This window comes from Coregonus lavaretus (genome assembly GCF_964263955.1).
Source record: "Coregonus lavaretus genome assembly, chromosome: 6".
Taxonomy (NCBI): Eukaryota; Metazoa; Chordata; class Actinopteri; order Salmoniformes; family Salmonidae; genus Coregonus; species Coregonus lavaretus.
In genome coordinates, this window is record NC_139993.1 from 44,555,660 (window position 1) to 44,579,737 (window position 24,078).

Below are 24,078 nucleotides of genomic sequence, written 5' to 3' on the forward strand. Positions count from 1 at the left end.
CTTCCCCTCAGCAGCCTCCACTGTATTCCATATACAGTGATTCGCAATGAGGGCATTTATTTGACCTTGGAACTTGTTTTAAAACCCACATTTTATGCAAATGTCACATAAATATGAACAAATATGAATCCTGAATAATGTTTAGACAAATATTTGTCATATATCATAAATAAATACAAGTTATTTACACTTTTCTACTATTACCTGGGGGACTTTTATTTGGAAAATTTGCTAAATTCCGTGACCCGGAAATCCTGTTTTAGTGTTGCTGATGAGACGCTGATTCTTTTGACAGCCTATCGATGAATAACACACAATTTCAAACAAAACATCGAAAACACACTGACCGTTGCATTGATGTGGTTTGACACTCAGCAGCCGTAATTGTAAAGGTAAGCCATTTTATCAGACTTGCTGATACGATAGCTAACGTTACCTCACAACAGCCATTTCTTTGCAATCAACGTTGTTGGCAAGCTAACGGTAAAGTTAGCTTTTAATCACATTCATAGAATGTTTGATAATGTCTGATGTTAGCTTGCTCGCTAATTAGGTAGCTAGCTAACGCTTGTCAGCTTTCAACGCAAGCTTAGATTTGGAAAATATTGATGCAGTTCGTCAGCTATCAGTACGTTAGCTACTAACTAGCTAGCTAACCAGGTTGAACTTCTAAGTAGCAGCTAGCTAACGTGAGATAACTAACCGTTACTTTTCTAGCTAATTTGCGTTGCTAGCTGGCTAGCTAACCACCTAGCTAGCTAGTACTACTGCATTGCTGGACGAAAACAAAACCGACTGCACGGTACCGTTAACAGCTATCGATGCAGATTTATTCTAAAACCAACAAGGAGTTTCCTAGATGGCAAACTAACTTTGTGGGCCTTTGCGATTTCCAAACAGCTAGTTAGCCAACTAGCGTAGAGTTTCCGCAGTATTGGGACGTGTATGTTGTTGGTCCCATGAAAGACCGATTGTGTGGAATGCAACTCGAGTCATTCCTGCCTGCGTGGCCACCGGCACTGCTAGACATGGGTTGCTAATGTTAACTTAGCCGGCTAATTCACGAGTCCTCAGTAGTTAGCTACCTAGTATCTACTTTTTCTGTTATGTATTTTTATTAATTCTCAACAAGTCCGTTTCTTGTCTATTTTGGGCTCCCTAAATAACCTTTCAAATGACAGCCCTTTAATTTGAGTGGAAACATGATTGCTGTTTTTGATGAGGGTGGCAATTTGATCATCTAGCTGACTGGAATGTTGTTGTTAGCTATGATGATTGACATTTACATTATTTAGCAGACGCTCTTATCCAGATCGACTTACAAATTGGTGCATTCAACTTATGATAGCCAGTGGGACAACCACTTTTTTTTTTTTTATTATTGGGGTAGGGGAAGGAGGATTACTTTATACTATTCCAGGTATTCCTTAAAGAGGTAGGGTTTCAAGTGTCTCCGGAAGGTGGTCAGTGACTCCGCTGTTGTGGGGGAGCTTGTTCCACCATTGGGGTGCCTAGAGCAGCGATGATTCTGTGACATTGACAGTGGCACTTTGACATATGGCAAGGACCAGAGCCATACATTTAGAATAAATACATGGCTCTGGCCATGTTATGCAGGCTCATTTGCCATGTTGCAGGCAGTTTGCTTATTTGCCCCAAATAGCACAACAACCCCCATCTATGGACAATCTCATCAATATCTTTGTCCTGAAAACACCCATTACCAACCGATCAATACATCCATCTCAGCTAATGTGGGTCTGTATGAGAGGAGCCCTGCTCTGGAGCCTCCATGTCCTGTCCTGGGTCTGTTACCCCAGCTCAACTCTCCTCTGTTGGGGGAGAGGACAGGATATAATATTCCTGTTTCCCTGGAGATGTGGAGCCAGACAGGCGAGGGTCACTGTCTGACAGCCCAAAACAGACTGGCTTCTTATTCTTTTTCTTTTAGTTTTATGGCAGACTACACCTATTGGTGTATTGCCGCCACCGACTGTACAGGGTAGTGAAACAAAAAATATTCCATTGTGGGAGGGGGGGGGTCGACATAATATAAAATACCCCCCAAAATAAAAACATCCCACTCCTTCAGTCACATTCAAATCACATCCCTACACAGGCTCAGGTGCCTGTGAGGACGGAGCAGGATTCCTTGTAGTCCCAAGAAATGCTCAGCCGCACTCACAATGAAGCCTATTTTCTGATTTCCTCTCCGTTTGCACTGTGCAGTTGATAACCAAATGACTAAACGCTAAAGTCCACCTTCTTAACATGCAACATGTCAGGATCCCTCTGTTGACAAGGAACATCGTCTTGTGTCTCTACTCCTACTATCATTACTTCATCAACATCACTCCTTTCTTCCACTCTACTCACCGCCTCCGGATAGGAGACATGCTGGACAGCCCTTATTCTTGCCACCTCTGTCTCCTTCACCCTAACAGGACACTTCAGTAATGTGGGTGCATGTTCACCACCACAATTGCAGCATAAAAACAATTATTAAAAAAAAAATAATAATTGTAAAGTGGTTGTCCCACTGGCTATCATAAGGTGAATGCACCAATTTGTAAGTCGCTCTGGATAAGAGCGTCTGCTAAATGACAAAAATGTAAATGTAAATTTAGGCTCAGCTGGCATATAATACTCCTTCTGTCTACTTACACTTGACACATGACCAAGTAATGTACATTTATCACACTGCATGGGTTTGGGCATGAAGAACAGACTGGCTGCAGCAGAGACTAGAGGGCGGGAAAAGAAAGAAGTAGAGAGGGGTTGGGGGACGACAACAGAGAAGACATAAAAAGGGAGAAGAAAAGCAAGGTATCCAATTTCAAAACATAAAACGTTGTTTTGAAAGACAGGGAGTGATAGGCTAGATGGATCCTGTAACTGATCCTGTAACTGGTGGGAGAACAGCCAGTGGGTTAGGCTGGGTTTGATGTTGTCAGTAAAGTGATTGTTTAAAACCCCGGGTGTGGATCCAGGAGTCAGTCAGGTTTGTCTAGGTATGGGTGTGTCTCTGAGCTCTGATGACACAGATTAGAGTTGTAATCTGTTATGAATTGAGCCCAATAATTATACATTACTTTGTCATCATGCTCCTGCCTATCATTTGCCGGCCTGGCCAGCATCTAGGCTCCTGCTGTTTCTGTATGTCTGTCAACAAGTTACTTTAAAAAAAATATCTAACTGTTTTTCATCACTAATGTCCTCTCTGACCTCCTCTCTCCTCCTCTGTCTACAGGGTGGTTGCTGATACAGTAGGGGCCTGTTCAAGCTGTGGGTCTTGTGGTGAGACAGAGATCCACACCTCCTGCCCTACAGAAGGGTGTGGGAGCTGGGAAGGGGGAGGCGACTAGAGTGGGAGGCAGGTGCCATGCTCCAGGGGTGAGGTGGGGAAGAGGGGGACACACACAGGTCAGGGGTGTTTGCTGAGGTTGCAGAGGAGATGAAGTTGAAGCAGCGCGTGGTGGTGCTGGTTGCCGTGCTACTCCTGTTGGGGCTTGCCAAACTTTTTCTGTTGGACGGAGGAGAAGGTTCCGCAGCCAGCCGACGAGACCTCAGAGCTTTCCGCAAGGTAGGGGTGTGTCTTTGTGTCAGTGTGTATTTATTGTAGCTGGTGCCTGCATGTAACACACACATTTCTATCCGTGTGTGTTATCAGATGGAGTCAGGCCTGTCTCTCTCCCGCGGTGCCCGGCTAACACACACTCTCCAGTCTCCATGGGAGGTTGCAGGCCAGTGGGTGGGCCCCAGGGAGGTGTACCCTGAGGAGACCCCTGAGCTGGCAGCCGTCCTCACCGCGCTGGGCACTGCCAGGGTGGAGCGGGCAGACGTGGGCTACAAGGGCACCCAGCTCAAAGCTCTACTAGTACTGGACGGGGGGCAGAAGGTGGTCTTTAAACCCAAGCGGTGAGAGCGAGAACACACACATACACAGTCCATTCTTTGGTTCTGTGCTGCTGAACAGTCCTCAGGAACTGAGTGTCCTTGTTTCACTCTGACATCTGTGTGTTTGTTGTCTGGTTCTGTTAGGTCAGAATAGGCACTGTGCTTTTACTCTGTGGTTTATGTAAGAGGATAACTCTCTCCATCACTCCCTCCCTTCCATCTCTCCCTCCCTCCCTCTCTTTCTAGGTATAGTAGAGACTATGTGGTAGAAGGAGAGCCGTATGCAGGTTATGACAGACACAATGCAGAGGTGGCAGCTTTTCACCTGGACAGGTACGCGCGCACACACACGTATCGGTCTTATGCATTAATATATACATTTTACATTAGGGATTGGGAATCTGGATACTGGTGTTGCTAGTTGTATCTGAGTGTATGTCCTGTGTATGTGCTGTAGGATCCTGGGCTTCAGGAGAGCACCTCTAGTGGTAGGGAGGTTTGTCAACCTGAGGACTGAGATCAAACCTGTCACTACGGACCAGCTACTCAGTACCTTTCTAATGCAGGGTGAGATGCTAGCACACACACACACGGACAGACACATACACACTTGGACACACACACACACACACTACAGGGCTCTGTTCGGTCCCACCCATAATATGTTTGCAAATAGACATGCCACTCCTTAAACGTTGATAAGATAATGTGTGTCCGGGTTCAAGCAGCAGTGGGCTAGATCTCTCTCTAAATGGAAATGGTTAACCTCTCTCCCTCCCCCTCTCTCTCTCCAGGTAATAATAGTTGTTTCTATGGGAAGTGTTACTACTGTAGAGAGAGTGAGCCGGCATGTGCGGAGGGAGAGAAGATGGAGGGATCGATAACTCTCTGGCTGCCAGACGTCTGGCCGCTCCAGAAACATAGACACCCCTGGGGACGCACCTACAGGGAGGGCAAACTGGCCAGGTGTGTGTATTAACTATTTGTCTGTGGTATATGTTAACTGTGTGTGGTTGAGTATTCATTTTGTGTGTGTGTAGGTGGGAGTATGATGAGAACTACTGTGATGCGGTAAAGAAGATGCCTCCGTACGACGCTGGTCCCAGACTGCTGGACGTCATCGACACGGCCATCTTTGATTATCTCATCGGCAACGCAGACCGACATCATTATGAGAGTTTCCAAGACGATGGAGGAGCCAGCATGCTCATCCTGCTGGATAACGCAAAGAGGTGGAACACATACACACTCTACTTATTGTAGCTAATGTTAGCACATGAATGGTATAAACACATTTAGGTACTCTAGACATGATGACTAAGATGACCTCTCCTTCACCTCTCTCCGCCTTCATCTCTCCATCCCCCACATCACTCCTCTTTTCTAGGGGTGTAATGGTTTGGTACATATTGTGGTTACGGTTCGGTTTCGGTACAGCGAAAATTAACAATGTTCAACATTCATAATGTTCCTTGCATTGTCTGTTGTGACCGAATTGTTATGATTGACCTCTCAAGTTTCCACTCTGATGCTGCATGTTGGAGGTGGGAATTAACCAGTTGTGAAGTCGTAGATACCAGTTGTATGCATTCATGTGATTTGAACTTGTTGAGAAACGCAGATTGGCTAATGGTCAACAAGCTGTGTCAACCATAAACTTAAAGTACAGTGATCATGCTTGTAAACAAATTATAGAGTTCAAAAACCACATTTAATAGATAGCTTTTTATAAATAATGTTTTGTTAAATTTAACTGCTGAAAATGCTGTTATAGAGGCCATTTCCTAAGTAGGGGACGTCAGAGGTCACCATGTGAGAGAAGTTGGTGCTCAGGATGATTGACGAGTTTCCCACTAGTAATTACCAGTTTGAGAGCTGTTCAAGTGAATTTTTCCCAGTCATGTGGTAAATTCCCACTTGGTTATGAACGCACCATGACACTGCCTCCTTCAGTGCCAGATGCGCACTTGTGACTCTCATAAAGGGGGCATGTCTGTAGCACGGTACATCTCCCACTCCGGTGTATTGTGATGGGCTGTCACTGTTAAGTAAGCGCAACACAGGGTGCATTGGTTAAAAACGTCCTGCTTTAGTTTGCTTATATAGAGCGTAAGGCTGACCCCGTTTAGTTGACTGGCCGATTGTTTGGTTGATAGGCAGTTGGTCGACCGAGATTTCTTTAGTCGAGCAGTCTCAATTTTAATTTTATGGTGCACAAAACACCTGTCTAATTCATGCCTGTCTCATTGGACTAATCCATTGTGGAGGCCACAGCGATGGCACAGTCCATCACTCTAAGACATCTGATACTGAAATTGTATATGGTTATATTATGTAAAAAAATTATGGTGCAACACTAATAAATTGAATATTATTTTATAACAAATGCACTTTCTCCTGCTTTGGAAATGGTCGCTGTCCGCGGTTCTGAAACATAATCTTTAGTGTGCTGTAGAATTGCCGCCTTTCCCTATTTTGCTATGTGCATAATAGCAAAATTAACCAGCATATTGGGATTGAGAACAATACAGTGGAAGCAACAGCAGCCGAGACGAGGAAACAGCCCTTGCCTTAAGCCCTCTTTGGACGGGATTAGTTTTACTGGGGGTGGTCCGGTAATGTAATTATGTGCACAAGCACAAAACACCACATCTGTAATTTTAGTCCTGTCCGAATCTGCCATGTCAGTAATTTGTACATGGCATGAGAGATAACAATTCCAGCTAGAATAACCTACTGTTTTTTTGGTGAACTCCAAGGTCCTCTGATAATACAAGTCCCGTGTGAATCGACATCCCTGTGTTTTGAGAGAAATGTCTGAGTTTGACAGGTTTTGTTCACGGTTTGAGCAAGAAAACAATAATTGATTTGATAAATTGAATGAAGTGCTGCGCATAGCCTATATATGAAGGGCATACATGTATCAACTTTCACAGTGAATGCTTTTGTTCATATGTTTTGTGCGTATGAATAGAATATTGCCAAATGCATCAGTAAAACATATTGTGCCTATTTAATGTAACCCTTGCTGTTAATAGATCGCAAAGCAGCATACAACCTACCTAAATGTTTGGAAATGATACGTTCACTTTCTCATTCATAGCCTTAAAACGCATCTCAAGTGCAAGTGCACTGTTTAGCTCACATCTGAAGGCTGGGGGCATTTAGGACGTCTATTGCGGATCACTAAAATATCCTAATGATTCTGATAACACTTCCTCAATTCAAATATTATGGGGCACTATACCAAAGAGGTTTGGTATGGTTTAACTTGGGAACCAAGCGAGAGTTATCAGTGTAGCCCTGTTATCGCCTGGACTTGAAATATCTTCACACCTAGAAAATAACCTCCAGGCTTCCATCATAACTGTCAATTTATTGGAAAAAAAGAAAAGATTACAGGGGGCAGTTTGGAAAAACGAATCCTGTCCAAATCATCCTCTGGAATAACGGACATTCTGGGGTAATAAATACATAACCAACGTTCTAAAGTAATACTAGTCCCATGCGAATAGGGCTTAGCCTAATTGTCTAAGAAAATTGAGGATAGAGCAAACCCCAACTTAATTAGGTCTATAATCAATAGCCTAACTGTTAAATGTGCCTGTCTTTATAAATCATCCATATACAGTACCAGTCAAAAGTTTGGACACACCTACTCATACATTGTAGAATAATAGTGAAGACATCAAAACTATGAAGTAACACAAATGGAATCATGCAGTAACCAAAAAAGTGTTAAACAAATCAAAATAGATTTTAGATTCTTCAAAGTAGCCACCCTTTGCCTTGATGACAGCTTTGCACCCTCTTGGCATTCTCTCAACCAGCTTCACCTGGAATGCTTTTCCAACAGTCTTGAAGGAGTTCCCACATATGCTGAGCACTTGTTGGCTGCTTTTCCTTCACTCTGCGGTCCGACTCATCCCTAACTATCTCAATTGGGTTGAGGTCGCGTGATTGTGGAAGCTAGGTCATCTGATGCAGCACTCCATCACTCTCCTTCTTGGTCAAATAGCCCTAACGCAGCCTGGCTGATAGTCCCACTAAGCGCAAATCAGATGGGATGGCGTATCGCTGCAGAATGCTGTGGTAGCCATGCTGGTTAAGTGTGCCTTGAATTCTAAATAAATCAGTGTCACCAGCAAAGCACCCCCAAAACATCACACCACCTCCTCCATTTTTCACGGTGGGAACCACACATGCGGAGATCATCCGTTCACCTACTCTGCGTCTCACAAAGACACGGCGGTTGGAACCAAAAATCTCCAATTTGGACTCATCAGACCAAAGGACAGATTGCCACCAGTCTAATGTCCATTGCTCGTGTTTCTTGGCCCAAGCAAGTCTCTTCTTCTTATTGGTGTCCTTTAGTAGTGGTTTCTTTGCAGCAATTCGACCATGAAGGCCTGATTCACGCAGTCTCCTCTGAACAGTTGATGTTGAGATGTCTGTTACTTGAACTCTGTGAAGCATTTATTTGGGCTGCAGTTTCTGAGGCTGGTAACTCTAATGAACTTATCCTCTGCAGCAGAGGTAATTCTGGGTCTTCCTTTCCTGTGGCGGTCCTCATGAGAGCCAGTTTCATCATAGTGCTTGATGGTTTTTGCGACTGCACTTGAAGAAACGTTCAAAGTTCTTGACATTTTCTGTGTTGACTGACCTTCATGTCTTAAAGTAATGATGGACTGTCGTTTCTCTTTGCTTATTTGAGCTGTTCTTGCCATAATATGGACTTGGTCTTTTACCAAATAGGGCTATCTTCTGTATACCCCCCCCCCCCCCCCCCCACACACCTTGTCACAACACAACTGACTGGCTCAAACGCATTAAGAAGGAAAGAAATTCCACAAATTAACTTTTAACAAGGCACACCTGTTTAATTGAAATGCATTCCAGGTGACTACCTCATGAAGCTGGTTGAGAGAATGCCAAGAGTGTGCAAAGCTGTCATCAAGGCAAAAGGTGGCTACTAAAATCTAAAATATATTTTGATTTGTTTAACACTTTTTTGCTTACTGCATGATTCCATGTGTTATTTCATAGTTTTGCCTGTTTGAGTGTTTGTTTAATAGCCTACTGATTTCGTGAGCACCAAGTCTCATGCAACAGAAAAATGTTGGATAAAGCAATTTCACAGATGTGGCTGTTTTTAATCTTTGCTGTGCTGTAATAAAGGCTTTACCATTTTTTCCCTTTAGAACAGACAGATATTACTTATTTAGTGTTGTTTACACTGTTCCAAACAGGCAGAAAAATTATATTATAATCTAACAGCATATTTCTGTCACACATAATATGCACGCAGCTCTCGTTTCTATACCCGCCTTTTTCTTAATCTCCTTCTTGTTATAATTCAATTATTATTATGATCATGTCTCCCGAGTGGTGCAGTGGTCTAAGGCATCGCAGTGCTAGCTGTGCCACTAGAGATCCTGGTTCGAGTCCAGGCTCTGTCGCAGCCTGCCGCGACCGGGAGACCCATGGGCGGCGCACAATTGGTCCAGCGTCGTCCAAGGTAGGGGAGGGTTTGGCCGGCAGGGATGTGGGTTTGTTTCCCACGTGGGGCCAGAATGAAAAAAAACATGTATGCATTCACTAACTGTAAGTCGCTCTGGATAAGAGCGTCTGCTAAATGACTAAAATGTAAAATGTAAATGAATCCAGGCTCTGTCGTAGCCGGCCGCGACCGGGAGACCCATGGGGCGGCACACAATTGGCACAGCGTCGTCCAGGGTAGGGGAGGGAATGGCCGGCAGGGATTTGGCTCAATTGGTAGAGCATGGCGTTTGCAACGCCAAGGTTGTGGGTTCGTTTTCCACGGTATAAACAGTATAATTTAAAAAAAAAATATATATATATATATATATATATATATATATATATATATATATATATATATATATATATATATATATATATATATATATATATATATAATAATGTATGCACTCACTAACTGGAAGTCGCTTTGGATAAGAGCGTCTGCTAAATGACTAAAAAAAGTAAAAAAATAAAATAATAAGTAATGTCGTTATCATTAGTAGGCTTTGTATAGTAGCCTTGTATAACCCCCATCGAGCTGTAGGTATAAGAGCGCGTCCTGTTTAGTCTTAATACCGGAACTTACAGTATTTAGGCCTATATTTCAATATATAAGCTACTGTATCAATCAATCATTCATTTGTTCATGCCATCACACAGTATACGAGACATACATGCTTTGAAATGCAATCAATCATTTTCATTTTAAAATTAAATAACAAATGGAGCTTTGAATAATTAGCGTAAACATAAATTAACCGCAATTCACGAATGCATGCAACTGTTTTTAGTCTCCTGTAATAAAGACTTTATTTTATTTATTTTTCATTAGCGCAGACTCTCTGGTACACTTATTTATTTAGTGTTGTTTACACTGTTCCAAATGGTCCGAGAAAATAATATTGTAATCTGACAGCAACTGTTTGGCACACAAAATACTCACGCAACGCTTGCTCCTATACCCTCCCTTTTCTCCAGTAGTAAACATTCTGTTTACTACTCAAGTTTATTTTTCACGTCCTCCGCATCCATTTCGCATAACCTATTTATTGATGTGATTATGATAGGCTATAGTTAAGGCCCTATTGGTCACATGCATGCAATGTTTACATGTTTCACGTAAAGAGAGCAAGGGTTTTCCTAAACAAAATCTAATCTAATTTTATTTGTCACATGCGCCGAATACAACAGGTGTAGTAGACCTTACCGTGAATTGCCTACTTACAAGCCCTTAACCAACAATGCAGAAGAAATAGAGTTAAGAAAATATTTACTAAATAAACGAAAGTAAAAAAATATATATCAAAAAGTAACACAAGAAAATTACAAAACAATAACGAGGCTATATACAGGGGGTACCAGTACCGAATCAGTGTGCGGGGGTACAGGTTAGTCGAGGTAATTTGTAAAGTGACTATGCATAGATAATAAACAGCAAGTAGCAGCAGTGTAAAAACAAACTGCGGGGGATGGGGTCGTCAATGTATATAGTCCGGGTGGCCATTTGATTAATTTTTCATCAGTCTTATGGCTTGGGGGTAAAAGCTGTTAAGGAGCCTTTTGGTCCTAGAATTGGTGCTCCGGTACCGCTTGCCGTGCGGTAGCAGAGAGAACAGTCTATGACTTGGGTGACTGGAGTCTTTGTGTATGGGATTTAGGTAACAGAACTTTTCAGTCAGAAACAAGTAAGAAACTAAATGGCTGAAATGATGTTGCAGCTTCAGCATGGACAGCGCAATAAACACTTGCTGTGGTACCTTTTCCCTGCAGTAGGGAGGAGAGCGAGACAACGTGCGCCAGTCACACAGGCACTCGCTGTCTTTTTTTTTTTTTTTTACACAGTGTGACCATCAGGCTCTTTCTTGAGTAATTTGCGTTTATTTAATCAAACAGTGTGCTGAAAGCATCAGACAAGCTCAGTGCATATGTAGTTGGTTTAATTCAAACACATAGGATGTGTCTGTCTATATATGGAAAAATAAGTTTAAACATGTTGACCAATCGATTGCTCGAAAGAACGGGACTACCAATATATATTTTTTGTCGGGGACAGCCCAAATAGAGCAGGTAAAATTGGTCTTCCTGAAATTGGTGCAAGAGGGAAGTTCGTAATGTGGCGCGAGCACTTTCACGAGGTGCTGAAACCCCCTATTCTCAGCCACCGAGAATGGGTGCATATCCACGGCTATAAACCAAAGATTGTACAAATTCTCGTGTAATTTCTTAGGCCCGGTCAGAATCAGCTGCCAAGGGTTGATTGAATGCAGAGGGGAGACGATGTGTTGTTTCTTTGCGTTTCATTTTTGCTCTGGTATACTGGGTTGGTGTCGGCGTAAATGTGTCAACATATTTGAGGTGTTGGCAGCTGCATATGCTATTCTCGTTAAGCGTGGCGACATACTGTTAACGTTTTATCCACAACTCTGTCCATCGCCATTGTAATCTACTGGGAAGCCAAAATATTCCCAAACTGGAGATTTAAACGATGATGGGGGATCCTCCAATTCTGGTTTATCGACCCCACCACTCGCCATCGTACAGAACTAGGAGACCGAACTGAGGTCCATTACACCCCATCGTTCGCATAACCTTCATTCAACTATGTAAAGAAAAAAGTATTTAATAAGATTATTTCATTCATTCAGATCTAGGATGTGTTATTTTTGTGTTCCCTTAATTTTTTTGAGCAGTGTATATTAACAAAACAAAAACACTAGGCCTATAGGCTATAAATAAAAATAAAAATAATATGCCATTTAGCTGACGCTTTTATCCAAAGCGACTTACAGTCGTGCGTGCATACATTTTTTTGTGTATGGGTGGTCCTCTGTAGCTCAGCTGGTAGAGCACGGCGCTTGTAACGCCAAGGTAGTGGGTTCGAACCCCGGGACCACCCATACACAAAAAAATGTATGCACGCACGACTGTAAGTCGCTTTGGATAAAAGCATCAGCTAAATGGCATATTATTTTTATTTTTATTTATAGCCTATAGGCCTAGTGTTTTTGTTTTGTTAATATACACTGCTCAAAAAAATTAAGGGAACACAAAAATAACACATCCTAGATCTGAATGAATGAAATAATCTTATTAAATACTTTTTTCTTTACATAGTTGAATGTGCTGACAACAAAATCACACAAAAATTATCAATGGAAATCAAATTTATCAACCCATGGAGGTCTGGATTTGGAGTCACACTCAAAATTAAAGTGGAAAACCACACTACAGGCTGATCCAACTTTGATGTAATGTCCTTAAAACAAGTCAAAATGAGGCTCAGTAGTGTGTGTGGCCTCCACGTGCCTGTATGACCTCCCTACAACGCCTGGGCATGCTCCTGATGAGGTGGTGGATGGTCTCCTGAGGGATCTCCTCCCAGACCTGGACTAAAGCATCCGCCAACTCCTGGACAGTCTGTGGTGCAACGTGGCGTTGGTGGATGGAGCGAGACATGATGTCCCAGATGTGCTCAATTTGATTCAGGTCTGGGGAACGGGCGGGCCAGTCCAAAGCATCAATGCCTTCCTCTTGCAGGAACTGCTGACACACTCCAGCCACATGAGGTTTAGCATTGTCTTGCATTAGGAGGAACCCAGGACCAACTGCACCAGCATATTGTCTCACAAGGGGTCTGAGGATCTCATCTCGGTACCTAATGGCAGCCAGGCTACCTCCTAATGGCTGTGCGGCCCCCCAAATAAATACCACCCCACACCATGACTGACCCACCGCCAAACCGGTCATGCTGGAGGATGTTGCAGGCAGCAGAACGTTCTCCACGGCGTCTCCAGACTCTGTCACGTCTGTCACATGTGCTCAGTGTGAACCTGCTTTCATCTGTGAAGAGCACAGGGTGCCAGTGGCAAATTTGCCAATCTTGGTGTTCTCTGGCAAATGCCAAACGTCCTGCACGGTGTTGGGCTGTAAGCACAACCCCCACCTGTGGACGTCGGGCCCTCATACCACCCTCATGGAGTCTGTTTCTGACCCTTTGAGCAGACACATGCACATTTGTGGCCTGCTGGAGGTCATTTTGCAGGGCTCTGGCAGTGCTCCGCCTGCTCCTCCTTGCACAAAAGCGGAGGTAGCGGTCCTGCTGCTGGGTTGTTGCCCTCCTACGGCCTCCTCCATGTCTCCTGATGTACTGGCCTGTCTCCTGGTAGCGCGTCCATGCTCTGGACACTACGCTGACAGACACAGCAAACCTTCTTGCCACAGCTCGCATTGATGTGCCATCCTGGATGAGCTGCACTACCTGAGCCACTTGTGTGGGTTGTAGACTCCGTCTCATGCTACCACTAGAGTGAAAACACCGCCAGCATTCAAAAGTGACCAAAACATCAGCCAGGAAGCATAGGAACTGAGAAGTGGTCTGTGGTCACCATCTGCAGAACCACTCCTTTATTGGGGGTGTCTTGCTAATTGCCTATAATTTCCACCTGTTGTCTATTCCATTTGCACAACAGCATGTGAAATGTATTGTCAATCAGTGTTGCTTCCTAAGTGGACAGTTTGATTTCACAGAAGTGTGATTGACTTGGAGTTACATTGTGTTGTTTAAGTGTTCCCTTTATTTTTTTGAGCAGTATATATTTTTTATATATTCATTGGGTTCACAGTGCGGACCGAACTGTTTACCATTACACCCCTACTCTTTTCCCACTGATCCTGTTGATTAATCTGCTGAGCTGAGTGTGTCCTAGACTGTGTGTTATGACAATATGTATGCAGGTGCTTTAATAGGGATGTAACGAGTCACCGTTAAGGTGCGTTGGCATATAACGCGAATGTCTAGCAACCCAAAGGTTGCGTGTTTGAATCTCATCATGGACAACTTTAGCATTTTAGCTAATTAGCAACTTTTCAACTACTTGCTACTTTGCAACAACACTGAACAAAAATATAAATGCAACATGTAAAGTGTTGGTCCCATGTTTCTTGAGATGAAATTAAAGATCCCAGACATTTTCCATAGACACTAAAAGCTTATTTCTATCAAATGTTTTGCACAAATTTGTTTACTTCCCTGTTAGTGAGCATTTCTCCTTTGCCAAGATAACCCATCCACCTGACAGATGTCGCATATAAAGAAGCTGATTAAACAGCATGATCATTACACAGGTGCACATTGTGCTGGGAACAATAAAAGTCCACTCTAAAATGTGCAGTTTTGTCACACAACACAATGCCACAGATGTCTGAAATTTTGAGGGAGCATGCAATTGGTATGCTGACTGCAGTAATGTCCACCACAGCTGTTGCCAGATAATTTAATGTTAATTTCTGTACCATAAGCGGCCTCCAACGTTGTTTTATGGAATTTGTGAGTACGTCCAACTGGCCTCACAACCGCAGACCACGTATACGGCATTGTGTGAGTGAGCTGTTTGCTGATTTCAACGTTGTAAACAGAGTGCCCCATTGTGGCGGTAGGGTTATGGTATGGGCAGGCATAAGCTACGGACAACGAACACAATTGCATTTTATCGATGGCAATTTGAATGCACAGAAAAACCGTGACGAGATCCTGAGGCCCATTGTCGTGCCATTCATCCGCCGCCATCACCTCATGTTTCCGCATAATGTACAGCTCCATGTTGCAAGGATCCGTACACAATTCCTGGAAGCTGAAAATGTCCTGGCCTGCATACTCACCTGACATGCCACCCATTGTGCATGTTTGGGATGCTCTGAATCGACGTGTACAATACTGTGTTCCAGTTCCCGCCAATATCCAGCAACTTCGCAAATCGACAATCAACAGCCTGATCAACTCTATGCAAAGGAGATTTCTCACACTGGTATGAGGCAAATGGTGGTCACACCAGATGCTGACTGGTTTTCTGATCCACGCCCCTAACTATTTTTTGTTGCATATCTGTATCCCCAGTCATGTGAAATCCATCGATTAGGGCCTAATGAATTTATTTCAATTGACTGATTTCCTTATATGAACTGTAGCTCAGTAAAATCTTTGAAATTGTTGCGTTTTATATTTTTGTTCAGTATACTTAGGGTTAGGGGAAGGGTTAGCTAACATGCTAACTATTTTAGCGAACCCTTCCCCTAACCCTTTAACCTAACTCCTAAACTTAACCCTAACCTTAACTCTAACCCAGCTAACATTAGCCAGCTAGCTAACGTTAGCCACCTAGCTAGAATGCATAACATATCATTCATTTTGCAAATTCGTTACATATTGTACATTTTGCTAATTTGTAATCAATTTGTAATTCGTAACATGTCATAGGAAATGGGTGATGGACATCCAGAAATTAATACATACCATACGAAATGTAACATATCATACTAAATGCAGTGTCTCGGATTTATGTTCAAATGTTTGTAAAATGGCTTGCGCGATATTAGACTTTATTCGTTTTTATTAAATGTCCTGTTGAAAATGTTGTTTTACCGGAATAAAAGTAGCCTAAGCAACCGCTGGAGCAGAGTATTTGAGCGAGTGGAGCAGTCGGAAATCCCTCACGGATGAATTAACAAGAATATTTAACAAAGAGCCCATCTACTTTTGTGACTGTGCCATTTGGTTTTGAAATAGGCTATCGTAAGAAGCTTCAACATTTCAACAACATGTCGAAGGCTATTAAACAAGGACCTGCCTGATTTTATATGCGGCTACTTAAAAAAAAACAAATGGCTTTTTCTCAAATGTATTGATGATCAGATACTTCAGTTGTAACTGGCTCTGTTGCACTCACATTTTACAGTTGATAGGCAACTGTAGCACTGTTACAAACTTACACTGCTCTTTTTTTAACAATGGCCTATATAGAAATCAAAACATCTCCGGTGCTGCTGCATGGGCTCATTCGTTGCCTTGCTATCAATTAGGCTACACAAGCTGTGTGACTTATTTCTTGGTCGACACATATAAGCATCTCTACGCATTAGTGGTGCGGCAGGCAAAATAAATACAACAGAATAAGCCTAATTAAAAGAACAGTGATGAATTAAATGAAAAATGTTGGGCAAACCATGCCCAGAGCTCGGGCTGAGCGTTACCGGAGCGAAATTGCAGCGGGAGAGAAGACTGAAGCTCCAACACGGTCTAAGGCACTGCATCGCATGTGTTGCGGGGTCACTACAGACTGGGGTTCAATCCCAGGCTGTGTCACAACCGGCCGTGACCGGGAGTCCCATATGGCAGCGCACAATTGGCCCAGCGTCGTCCGGGTTAGGAGAGGGTTTGGCCGGGGGGGGGCTTTTCTTGGCTCATCGCGCTCTAGCGACTCCTTGTGGCGGGCCGTGCACCTGCAGGCTGACTTCGGTCTTCAGTTGAACGGTGTTTCCTCCGACACATTGGTGCAGCTGCCTTCCAGGTTAAGCGAGCTGGTGTTAAGAAGCGCGGCTTGGCGGGTCATGTTTCGGAGGACGCATGGCTCAACTTTCGCCTCTCCTGACCCCGTTGGGGAGTTGCAGCGATGAGACAATATTGTATTCACGAAATTGGGGAGAAAAAGGGGGGTAGAAATTACAACAACTAAAATTATGGTTTATGGCTTGCGCAACATTTCAACCTATGTTTGAGATCAAAGCGTGGCAGTGTGAAGCGTGCCTGTATCTCTCACTGAACTAGAATGAGTTTCACTTTCTATAACCTCTCTCTGCTCTGATCGACATGAGCCTGCAACTCATCTCTCCAGCGTTGCACTTCATAATTTATTTCCTTATAAACTCAGCAAAAAAGGAAACGTCCTCTCACTGTCAACTGCGTTTTTTTCCAGCTAACTTAACATACAGTTGAAGTCGGAAGTTTACAATTCAATGTATCACAATTCCAGTGGGTCAGAAGTTTACACTAAGTTGATTGTGCCTTTTAAACAGCTTGGAAAATTCCATAAAATGATGTCATGGCTTTAGAAGCTTCTGATAGGCTAATTGAAATAATTTGAGTCAATTGGAGGTGTACCTGTGGAAATATTTCAAGGCCTACCTTCAAACTCAGGGCCTCTTTGCTTTATATCATGGGAAAATCAAAAGAAATCAGCCAAGACCTCAGAATTTTTTTGGGGACCTCCACAAGTCTGGTTCATCCTTGGGAGCAATTTCCAAACGCCTGAAGATACCATGTTCATCTGTACAAACAATAGTATGCAAGTATAAACACCATGGAACCACGCAGCCGTCATACCGCTCAGAAAGGAGATGCGTTCTGTCTCCTAGAGATGAACATACTTTGGTGCAAAAAGTTCAAATCAATCCCAGAACAACAGCAAAGGACCTTGTGAAGATGCTGGAGGAAACTGGTACAAAAGTGTCTATAGCCACAGTAAAACGAGTCCTATATCGACATAACCTGAAAGCCCACTCAGCAAGGAAGAAGCCACTGCTCCAAAACCGCCAGACTACGCTTTACAACTGCACATGGGGACAAAGATCGTACTTTTTTTAGAAATATCCTCTGGTCTGATGAAACAAAAATAGAACTGTTTGGCCATAATGACCATCGTTATGTTTGGAGGAAAAAGGGGGACGCTTGCAAGCCGAAGAACACCATCCCAACCATGAAGCACGGGGGTGGCAGCATCATGCTGTGGGGGTGTTTTGCTGCAGGAGGGACTGGTGCACTTCACAAAATAGATGAAATCATGAGGAAGGAAAATGATGTGGATATATTGAAGCAACATCTCAAGACATCAGTCAGGAAGTTAAAGCTTGGTCGCAAATGGGTCTTCCAAATGGACAAGGACCCCAAGCATACTTCCAAAGTTGTGGCAAAATGGCTTAAGGACAACAAAGTCAAGGTATTGGAGTGGCCATCACAAAGCCCTGACCTCAATCCTATAGAAAATGTGTGGGCAGAACTGAAAAAGCGTGTGCGAGCAAGGAGGCCTTCAAACCTGACTCAGTTACACCACCTCTGTCAGGAGGAATGGGCCAAAATTCACCCAACTTATTGTGGGAAGCTTGTGGAAGCCTACCCGAAATGTTTGACCTAAGTTAAACAATTTAAAAGCAATGCTATCAAATACTAATTGAGTGTATGTAAAATTCTGACCCACTGGGAATGTGATGAAAGAAATAAAAGCTGAAATAAATCATTCTCTCTACTATTATTCTGACATTTCACATTCTTAAAGTGGTGATCCTAACTGGTGGGAATTTTTACTAGGATTAAATGTCAGGAATTGTGAAAAACTGAGTTTAAATGTATTTGGCTAAGGTGTATGTAAACTTCCGACTTCAACTGTATGTAAATATTTGTATGAACATAACAAGATTCAACAACTGAGACATAAACTGAACAAGTTACACAGACATGTGACTAACAGAAATTGAATAATGTGTCCCTGAACCAAGGGGGGTGGGGTGGGGGTCAAAATCAAAAGTAACAATCAGTATCTGGTGTGGCCACCAGCTGCATTAAGTACTGCAGTGCATCTCCTCCTCATGGACTGCACCAGATTTGCCAGTTCTTGCTGTGAGATGTTACCCCACTCTTCCACCAAGGCACCTGCAAGTTCCCGGACATTTCTGGGGGGAATAGCCCTAGCCTTCACCCTCCGATCCAACAGGTCCCAGACGTGCTCAATGGGATTGAGATCCGGGCTCTTCGCTGGCCATGGCAGAACACTGACATTCCTGTCTTGCAGGAAATCACACACAGAACGAGCAGTATGGCTGGTGGCGTTGTCATGCTGGAGGGTCATGTCAGGATGAGCCTGCAGGAAGGGTACCACATGAGGGAGGAGGATGTCTTCCCTGTAACACACAGCGTTGAGATTGCCTGCAATGACAACAAGCTCAGTCCGATGATGCTGTGACACACCGCCCCAGGCCATGACGGACCCTCCACCTCTAAATCGATCCCGCTCCAGAGTACAGGCCTCAGTGTAACGCTCATTCCTTCGACGATAAATGCGAATCTGACCATCACCCCTGGTGAGACAAAACCGCGACTCGTCAGTGAAGAGTAATTTTTGCCAGTCCTGTCTTGTCCAGCGACGGTGGGTTTGTGCCCATAGGCGACGTTGTTGCCGGTGATGTCTGGTGAGGACCTGCCTTACAACAAGCCTACAAGCCCTCAGTCCAGCCTCTCTGAGCCTATTGCGGACAGTCTGAGCACTGATGGAGGGTTTGTGCTTTCCTGGTGTAACTCGGGCAGTTGTTGTTGCCCTCCTGTACCTGTCCCGCAGGTGTGATGTTCGGATGTACCGATCCTGTGCAGGTGTTGTTACACGTGGTCTGCCACTGCGAGGACGATCAGCTGTCCGTCCTGTCTCACTGTAGCACTGTCTTAGGCGTCTCACAGTACGGACATTGCAATTTATTGCCCTGGCCACATCTGCAGTCCTCATGCCTCCTTGCAGCATGCCTAAGGCACGTTCACGCAGATGAGCAGGGACACTGGGCATCTTTATTTTTGTGTTTTTCAGAGTCCGTAGAAAGGCCTCTTTAGTGTCCTAAGTTTTCATAACTGTGACCTTTAATTGCCTACCGTCTGTAAGCTATTGGTGTCTTAATGACCGTTCCACAGGTGCATGTTAATTAATTGTTTATGGTTCATTGAAAAAGCATGGGAAACAGTGTTTAAACCCTTTACAATGAAGATCTGTGACGTTATTTGGATTTTCACTCATTATCTTTGAAAGACAGGGTCCTGAAAAAGGGTTTAGAATCATAGCCGCACAGGTTCTGGAGGAACTGCAGCACACCTGATCAATTTAAATAAATTTGCCAAAGTTATAGAATTACTGCTGTCTGTTCATAAAGAAATGAAATAATTCCGAATAGCCTACTAAACCATTAAAATGTATATAATTTAACCACAGAGGATCAATAGCTTATTTTTAAAAATAGCCTAGTTGTGGCTTGTGTGTAACCCAATAACAAGGCATAGCCTACCAACCTAGCCTACAGTCGGTAACGTGCAGCAAATCTTTCAGTGAACAGCATGCAGACAAAACAGGCTTTTCCCAATATTTCAAATACAATCGTGGGAAAACACAGGTTGGAAAGCAAATGGCTCCTGCTGAAAAGAGAAGAATCTAATCTATCTTCTGTAGGCTACCAAAATATTTGATCAACTTCCAAATATTGTTTTACAAAGTAAGACAAGACAGAGAGGCTTTTGGCATCACCGGCGAGTGAGCTGCGTATCATTTGGGGAGTCAGTGAAACTGGAAAGCATTTTTAGGACTATAATTTCCTCATAATGTAGCCTGCAATATGTGTCTCCACACACCTAGGCCTAGGATATTGATGGATTCAAGACAAGGTCATTTTTATTGATCTCAGTTTGTCAGTGTCATTTTGATCATTTGTGTGGCATTAAAGATTCTGCCAAAGTCTCCAGTCATGTAAAATGCATGAAATGGGTTTATAAAAAGCCTAACATTTTCCCCCGTGTGTGCAACTTCTGTAAGGCCACTACTCTACTGCTCTATGCCACTACGCAAATGCGATGATATGCATACAATGCTTTATTATAACTTTTTATTTTGATGTGTTCCGGTACATCAGAGCTCCCAAGGTCACCCCCCTCTCGTGCCCATTTTTTGTTCCGGCACCTCCCGATTTACAAATTTAAGCACTGGTTAAGTTGATAATTTCATAACGAGTATAGCAATCACTTTTGCTACCCGCACTGCATGGTCGAAGCGGGAGAAGAAAAGCTCACTCTGAGTCAAAACATCCAAACAGTCTACCATTAGATTATGAGACTGGGGTGAAATCCAAAGTTGTGCTATATATTCATTGGCTATGTCATAGCTAATTGTTAAAGATAGATATTGATGCATTACTGGCTCTAACACATTTAATCTGCAAAAAAAAAAGTAACAATTAATTAGTGGGTGATGGTGATTTCACATAGAAAATGGGTGGTGGGGGGGGGGGGGGGGGGGAGCTTTGTCCCCCCTAACTGATAGTGGGGTGGTAGATGCCCAGTTTCCCTTATGTCTCAGCTTAGGTGCCTACAAATAACAGACATACATCATTTACACACACACACACACACACACACACACACACAGAAGTCCAGCTCAGAGAGTCCCAGCTCATAAGGTCCATCAGCAGCTAATTTTAATTTAGAATGGTAAATTAATGTTTATGCAACAAATGCATCGAATCATATTGCGTCGAACTGAATCGCATCGATTCGTTCCTCTAATCAAACCGAATCTCAACTAATCATTTCAAACCAAAATGTATTGTATCGGAGCCCATGTATCTAGATACATATTGAATCGTCTTGAAAGGGAGAGATGCACATCCCTAGTGTCTAACCAATCTTACTATGTTGTTTTCTTGTTTGTAGTTTTGGGAATGCAGCTCTGGATGAAAGAAGCATTTTGGCCCCTCTGTATCAATGTTGCATGTGAGTTTACACACACACACTGAAAATACTAATGTTTCTGTCAGGAATCACAACCCATTTCTCCTTTCTGCAGTGTATTTATGAGCTGTTTTACATTCTTACATCTCTCTCTCCCTCCATCTGTCAGGGTGCGTTTGTCTACGTGGAACAGGTTGAACCTGCTGAGGGCAGGGGCTCTGAGTTCAGCCATGAGACAGGCCCTGACCTTTGACCCCATCAACCCCGTCCTGGCCGAGCCCCACCTGGCCGCCCTGGACAGACGGCTGTCTGGTGTCATAGCAACCATCCGGCAGTGTGTGGAGTCGCAGGGCCCTGACAACACACTGATAGAGGACCGCATGAACCTGCCACACCCCTAGAGGACAGGAGAAAGAGGGATGGAGGAGAGGAGAGAGACCTGTCCCATCCCTAGAAGAGGACAGGAGAAAGAGAGGGATGGAGGAGCGGAGAGAGACCTGTCCCATCCCTAGAAGAGGACAGGAGAAAGAGAGGGATGGAGGAGCGGAGAGAGACCTGTCCCATCCCTAGAGGAGGACAGGAGAAAGAGGGATGGAGGAGAGGAGAGAGACCTGTCCCATCCCTAGAGGAGGACAGGAGAAAGAGGGATGGAGGAGAGGAGAGAGACCTGTCCCATCCCTAGAGGAGGACAGGAGAAAGAGAGGGATGGAGGAGCGGAGAGAGACCTGTCCCATCCCTAGAAGAGGACAGGAGAAAGAGGTATGGAGGAGAGAGACCTGTCCCATCCCTAGAGGAGGACAGGAGAAAGAGGGATGGAGGAGAGGAGAGAGACCTGTCCCATCCCTAGAGGAGGACAAGAGAGAGGGATAGATAGAGGGAGGAGGGAAAGGAGAAGCTGTCTCACTCTGAGAGAGAGAGGGAGGGTTTTTGCCATGCTAGGAGGAGCTGGATGATAAAGCCCCTCCCACACTCCCCCTCCTCCTCTCACGGCCTCCCAGAATGGGACAGGAAATCACCCCAGCAGCAGGAAGTGGTGTCCTCTACAAACTGTTTCCCTCCACACTAGAACACTTTAACCTAATGGGATCCATATCTGTATTTCCAATGTCTCTCCTCTGCCTTCCACACACACGCAAACACACACACACACACATCGTGCCAAACCCTCTCCCTCTCTCGTCCAGTATTAACGAGGGAACCAAAGCCATAGGACTCAACCCAGCGACACTCAGGATAGCAGGGGTCGCTCACACGGCCATAACACCCCGCTCCATGTGGAAACAACACTCCCAGTGAAATCCACTGGACAGACAGTGGAGAGAGAGACTGGCTAAATGACCATAGGGGGGCAGCAAGGGGAATTTTTTGGTCAGTCTGTGATTGTGACTGACAAACAGATGTGTCTCTGTCCGAAATGGCACCCTATTCCCTATATAGTGCATAAGGCTCTAGCCAAAATTAGTGCACTGTATAGGGAGGGAATTGGGTGCCATTTCAGATTCTGCCATCTGACTATGGATGTGTCTCGAATGGTGCTCTATTCGACATATATTGGTTTTGGCCCCAGTTTCTCATACCTTATTCCTATTAATGAATTAAAAGCACTTTCAATAGAGATTCTTGGCTAAGCATGCTTTTTTAGTCAAGGATTATACTTTATCTGGGTCCAAGAAACTGGCCTATAAGGTACTGTAGGGCTTTGGTCAAGACTAGTACATTATTCTGGGAATAGGGTATCCTTTGAGTGTGTACGTACTGAACTAACTGTTGAATAGCATTACTGAGAGAGTATAATTATGATAATTGTATTATTAAAGAAACCTAATTTAGTGTCATGTTTGGATGGTGTGTGTGCGCGCGCGCATGAGTGTAGGGCAGGGGTCGGTCACCCAAAAAACGTTCCGCAATCAGGTTTGGTCAAAAAAGACTGTAAAATCACCAGGAATCCTGCAAAAAATGTGTAATTTAGGAAATCTGTTCCCAAATATTCCCACAAATAAAAAGAGATGTTATCATGTCTCAATGTAATCAAGGTATGAAATTATTGTTATTTTCAAATACAATCTCTTTTTGGGCTTAGTTGTGGTGAATTTGCAGTGTTCATTATTTTGTTCCTCCCCCCGACCATCTGCCCCGACACAAATTGTCCCGTTGCTGAATCTAGTTCTCTATACCTGGTGTAGGGGGTGCCATATTGTAGTTGAGTATGCTATTGACGTTAAAGAGTGAATTTGGGACAGGGAGGGGAAAATGGGAAGTTTGGGGCTATATAGGTGTGTAATGTTTTCAACATAAATTATCTATTTAAATATTCTGTATGTCAGTGTTCTGTATAA

At 43.7% G+C, this 24,078-nt stretch overlaps 1 protein-coding gene across 1 annotated transcript; it reads left to right on the forward strand.

Annotated features, from left to right (window-relative positions):
- The first annotated feature begins 261 nt into the window (after positions 1 to 261).
- LOC311130960 (glycosaminoglycan xylosylkinase) lies at positions 262 to 23,774 on the forward strand. Its single transcript, XM_084163791.1, has 9 exons — positions 262 to 392; positions 3,251 to 3,583; positions 3,671 to 3,918; positions 4,144 to 4,230; positions 4,355 to 4,464; positions 4,692 to 4,863; positions 4,938 to 5,129; positions 21,725 to 21,784; positions 21,912 to 23,774. Exons 2-9 carry the CDS (start codon positions 3,455 to 3,457, stop codon positions 22,141 to 22,143), a joined length of 1,230 nt encoding a protein of 409 aa, XP_084019917.1. The 5' UTR covers positions 262 to 392; positions 3,251 to 3,454; the 3' UTR covers positions 22,144 to 23,774.
- Positions 23,775 to 24,078: the final 304 nt, after the last annotated feature.

Coding starts and splice junctions, on each gene's coding strand:
- LOC311130960 (XM_084163791.1), top strand. CDS start 3,455: ATGAAGTTGAAGCAGCGCGTGGTGGTGCTGGTTGCCGTGCTACTCCTG. Junction 4,231..4,354: donor GCAGCTTTTCACCTGGACAG/GTACGCGCGCAC, acceptor TATGTGCTGTAG/GATCCTGGGCTTCAGGAGAG. Junction 4,864..4,937: donor AGGGAGGGCAAACTGGCCAG/GTGTGTGTATTA, acceptor GTGTGTGTGTAG/GTGGGAGTATGATGAGAACT.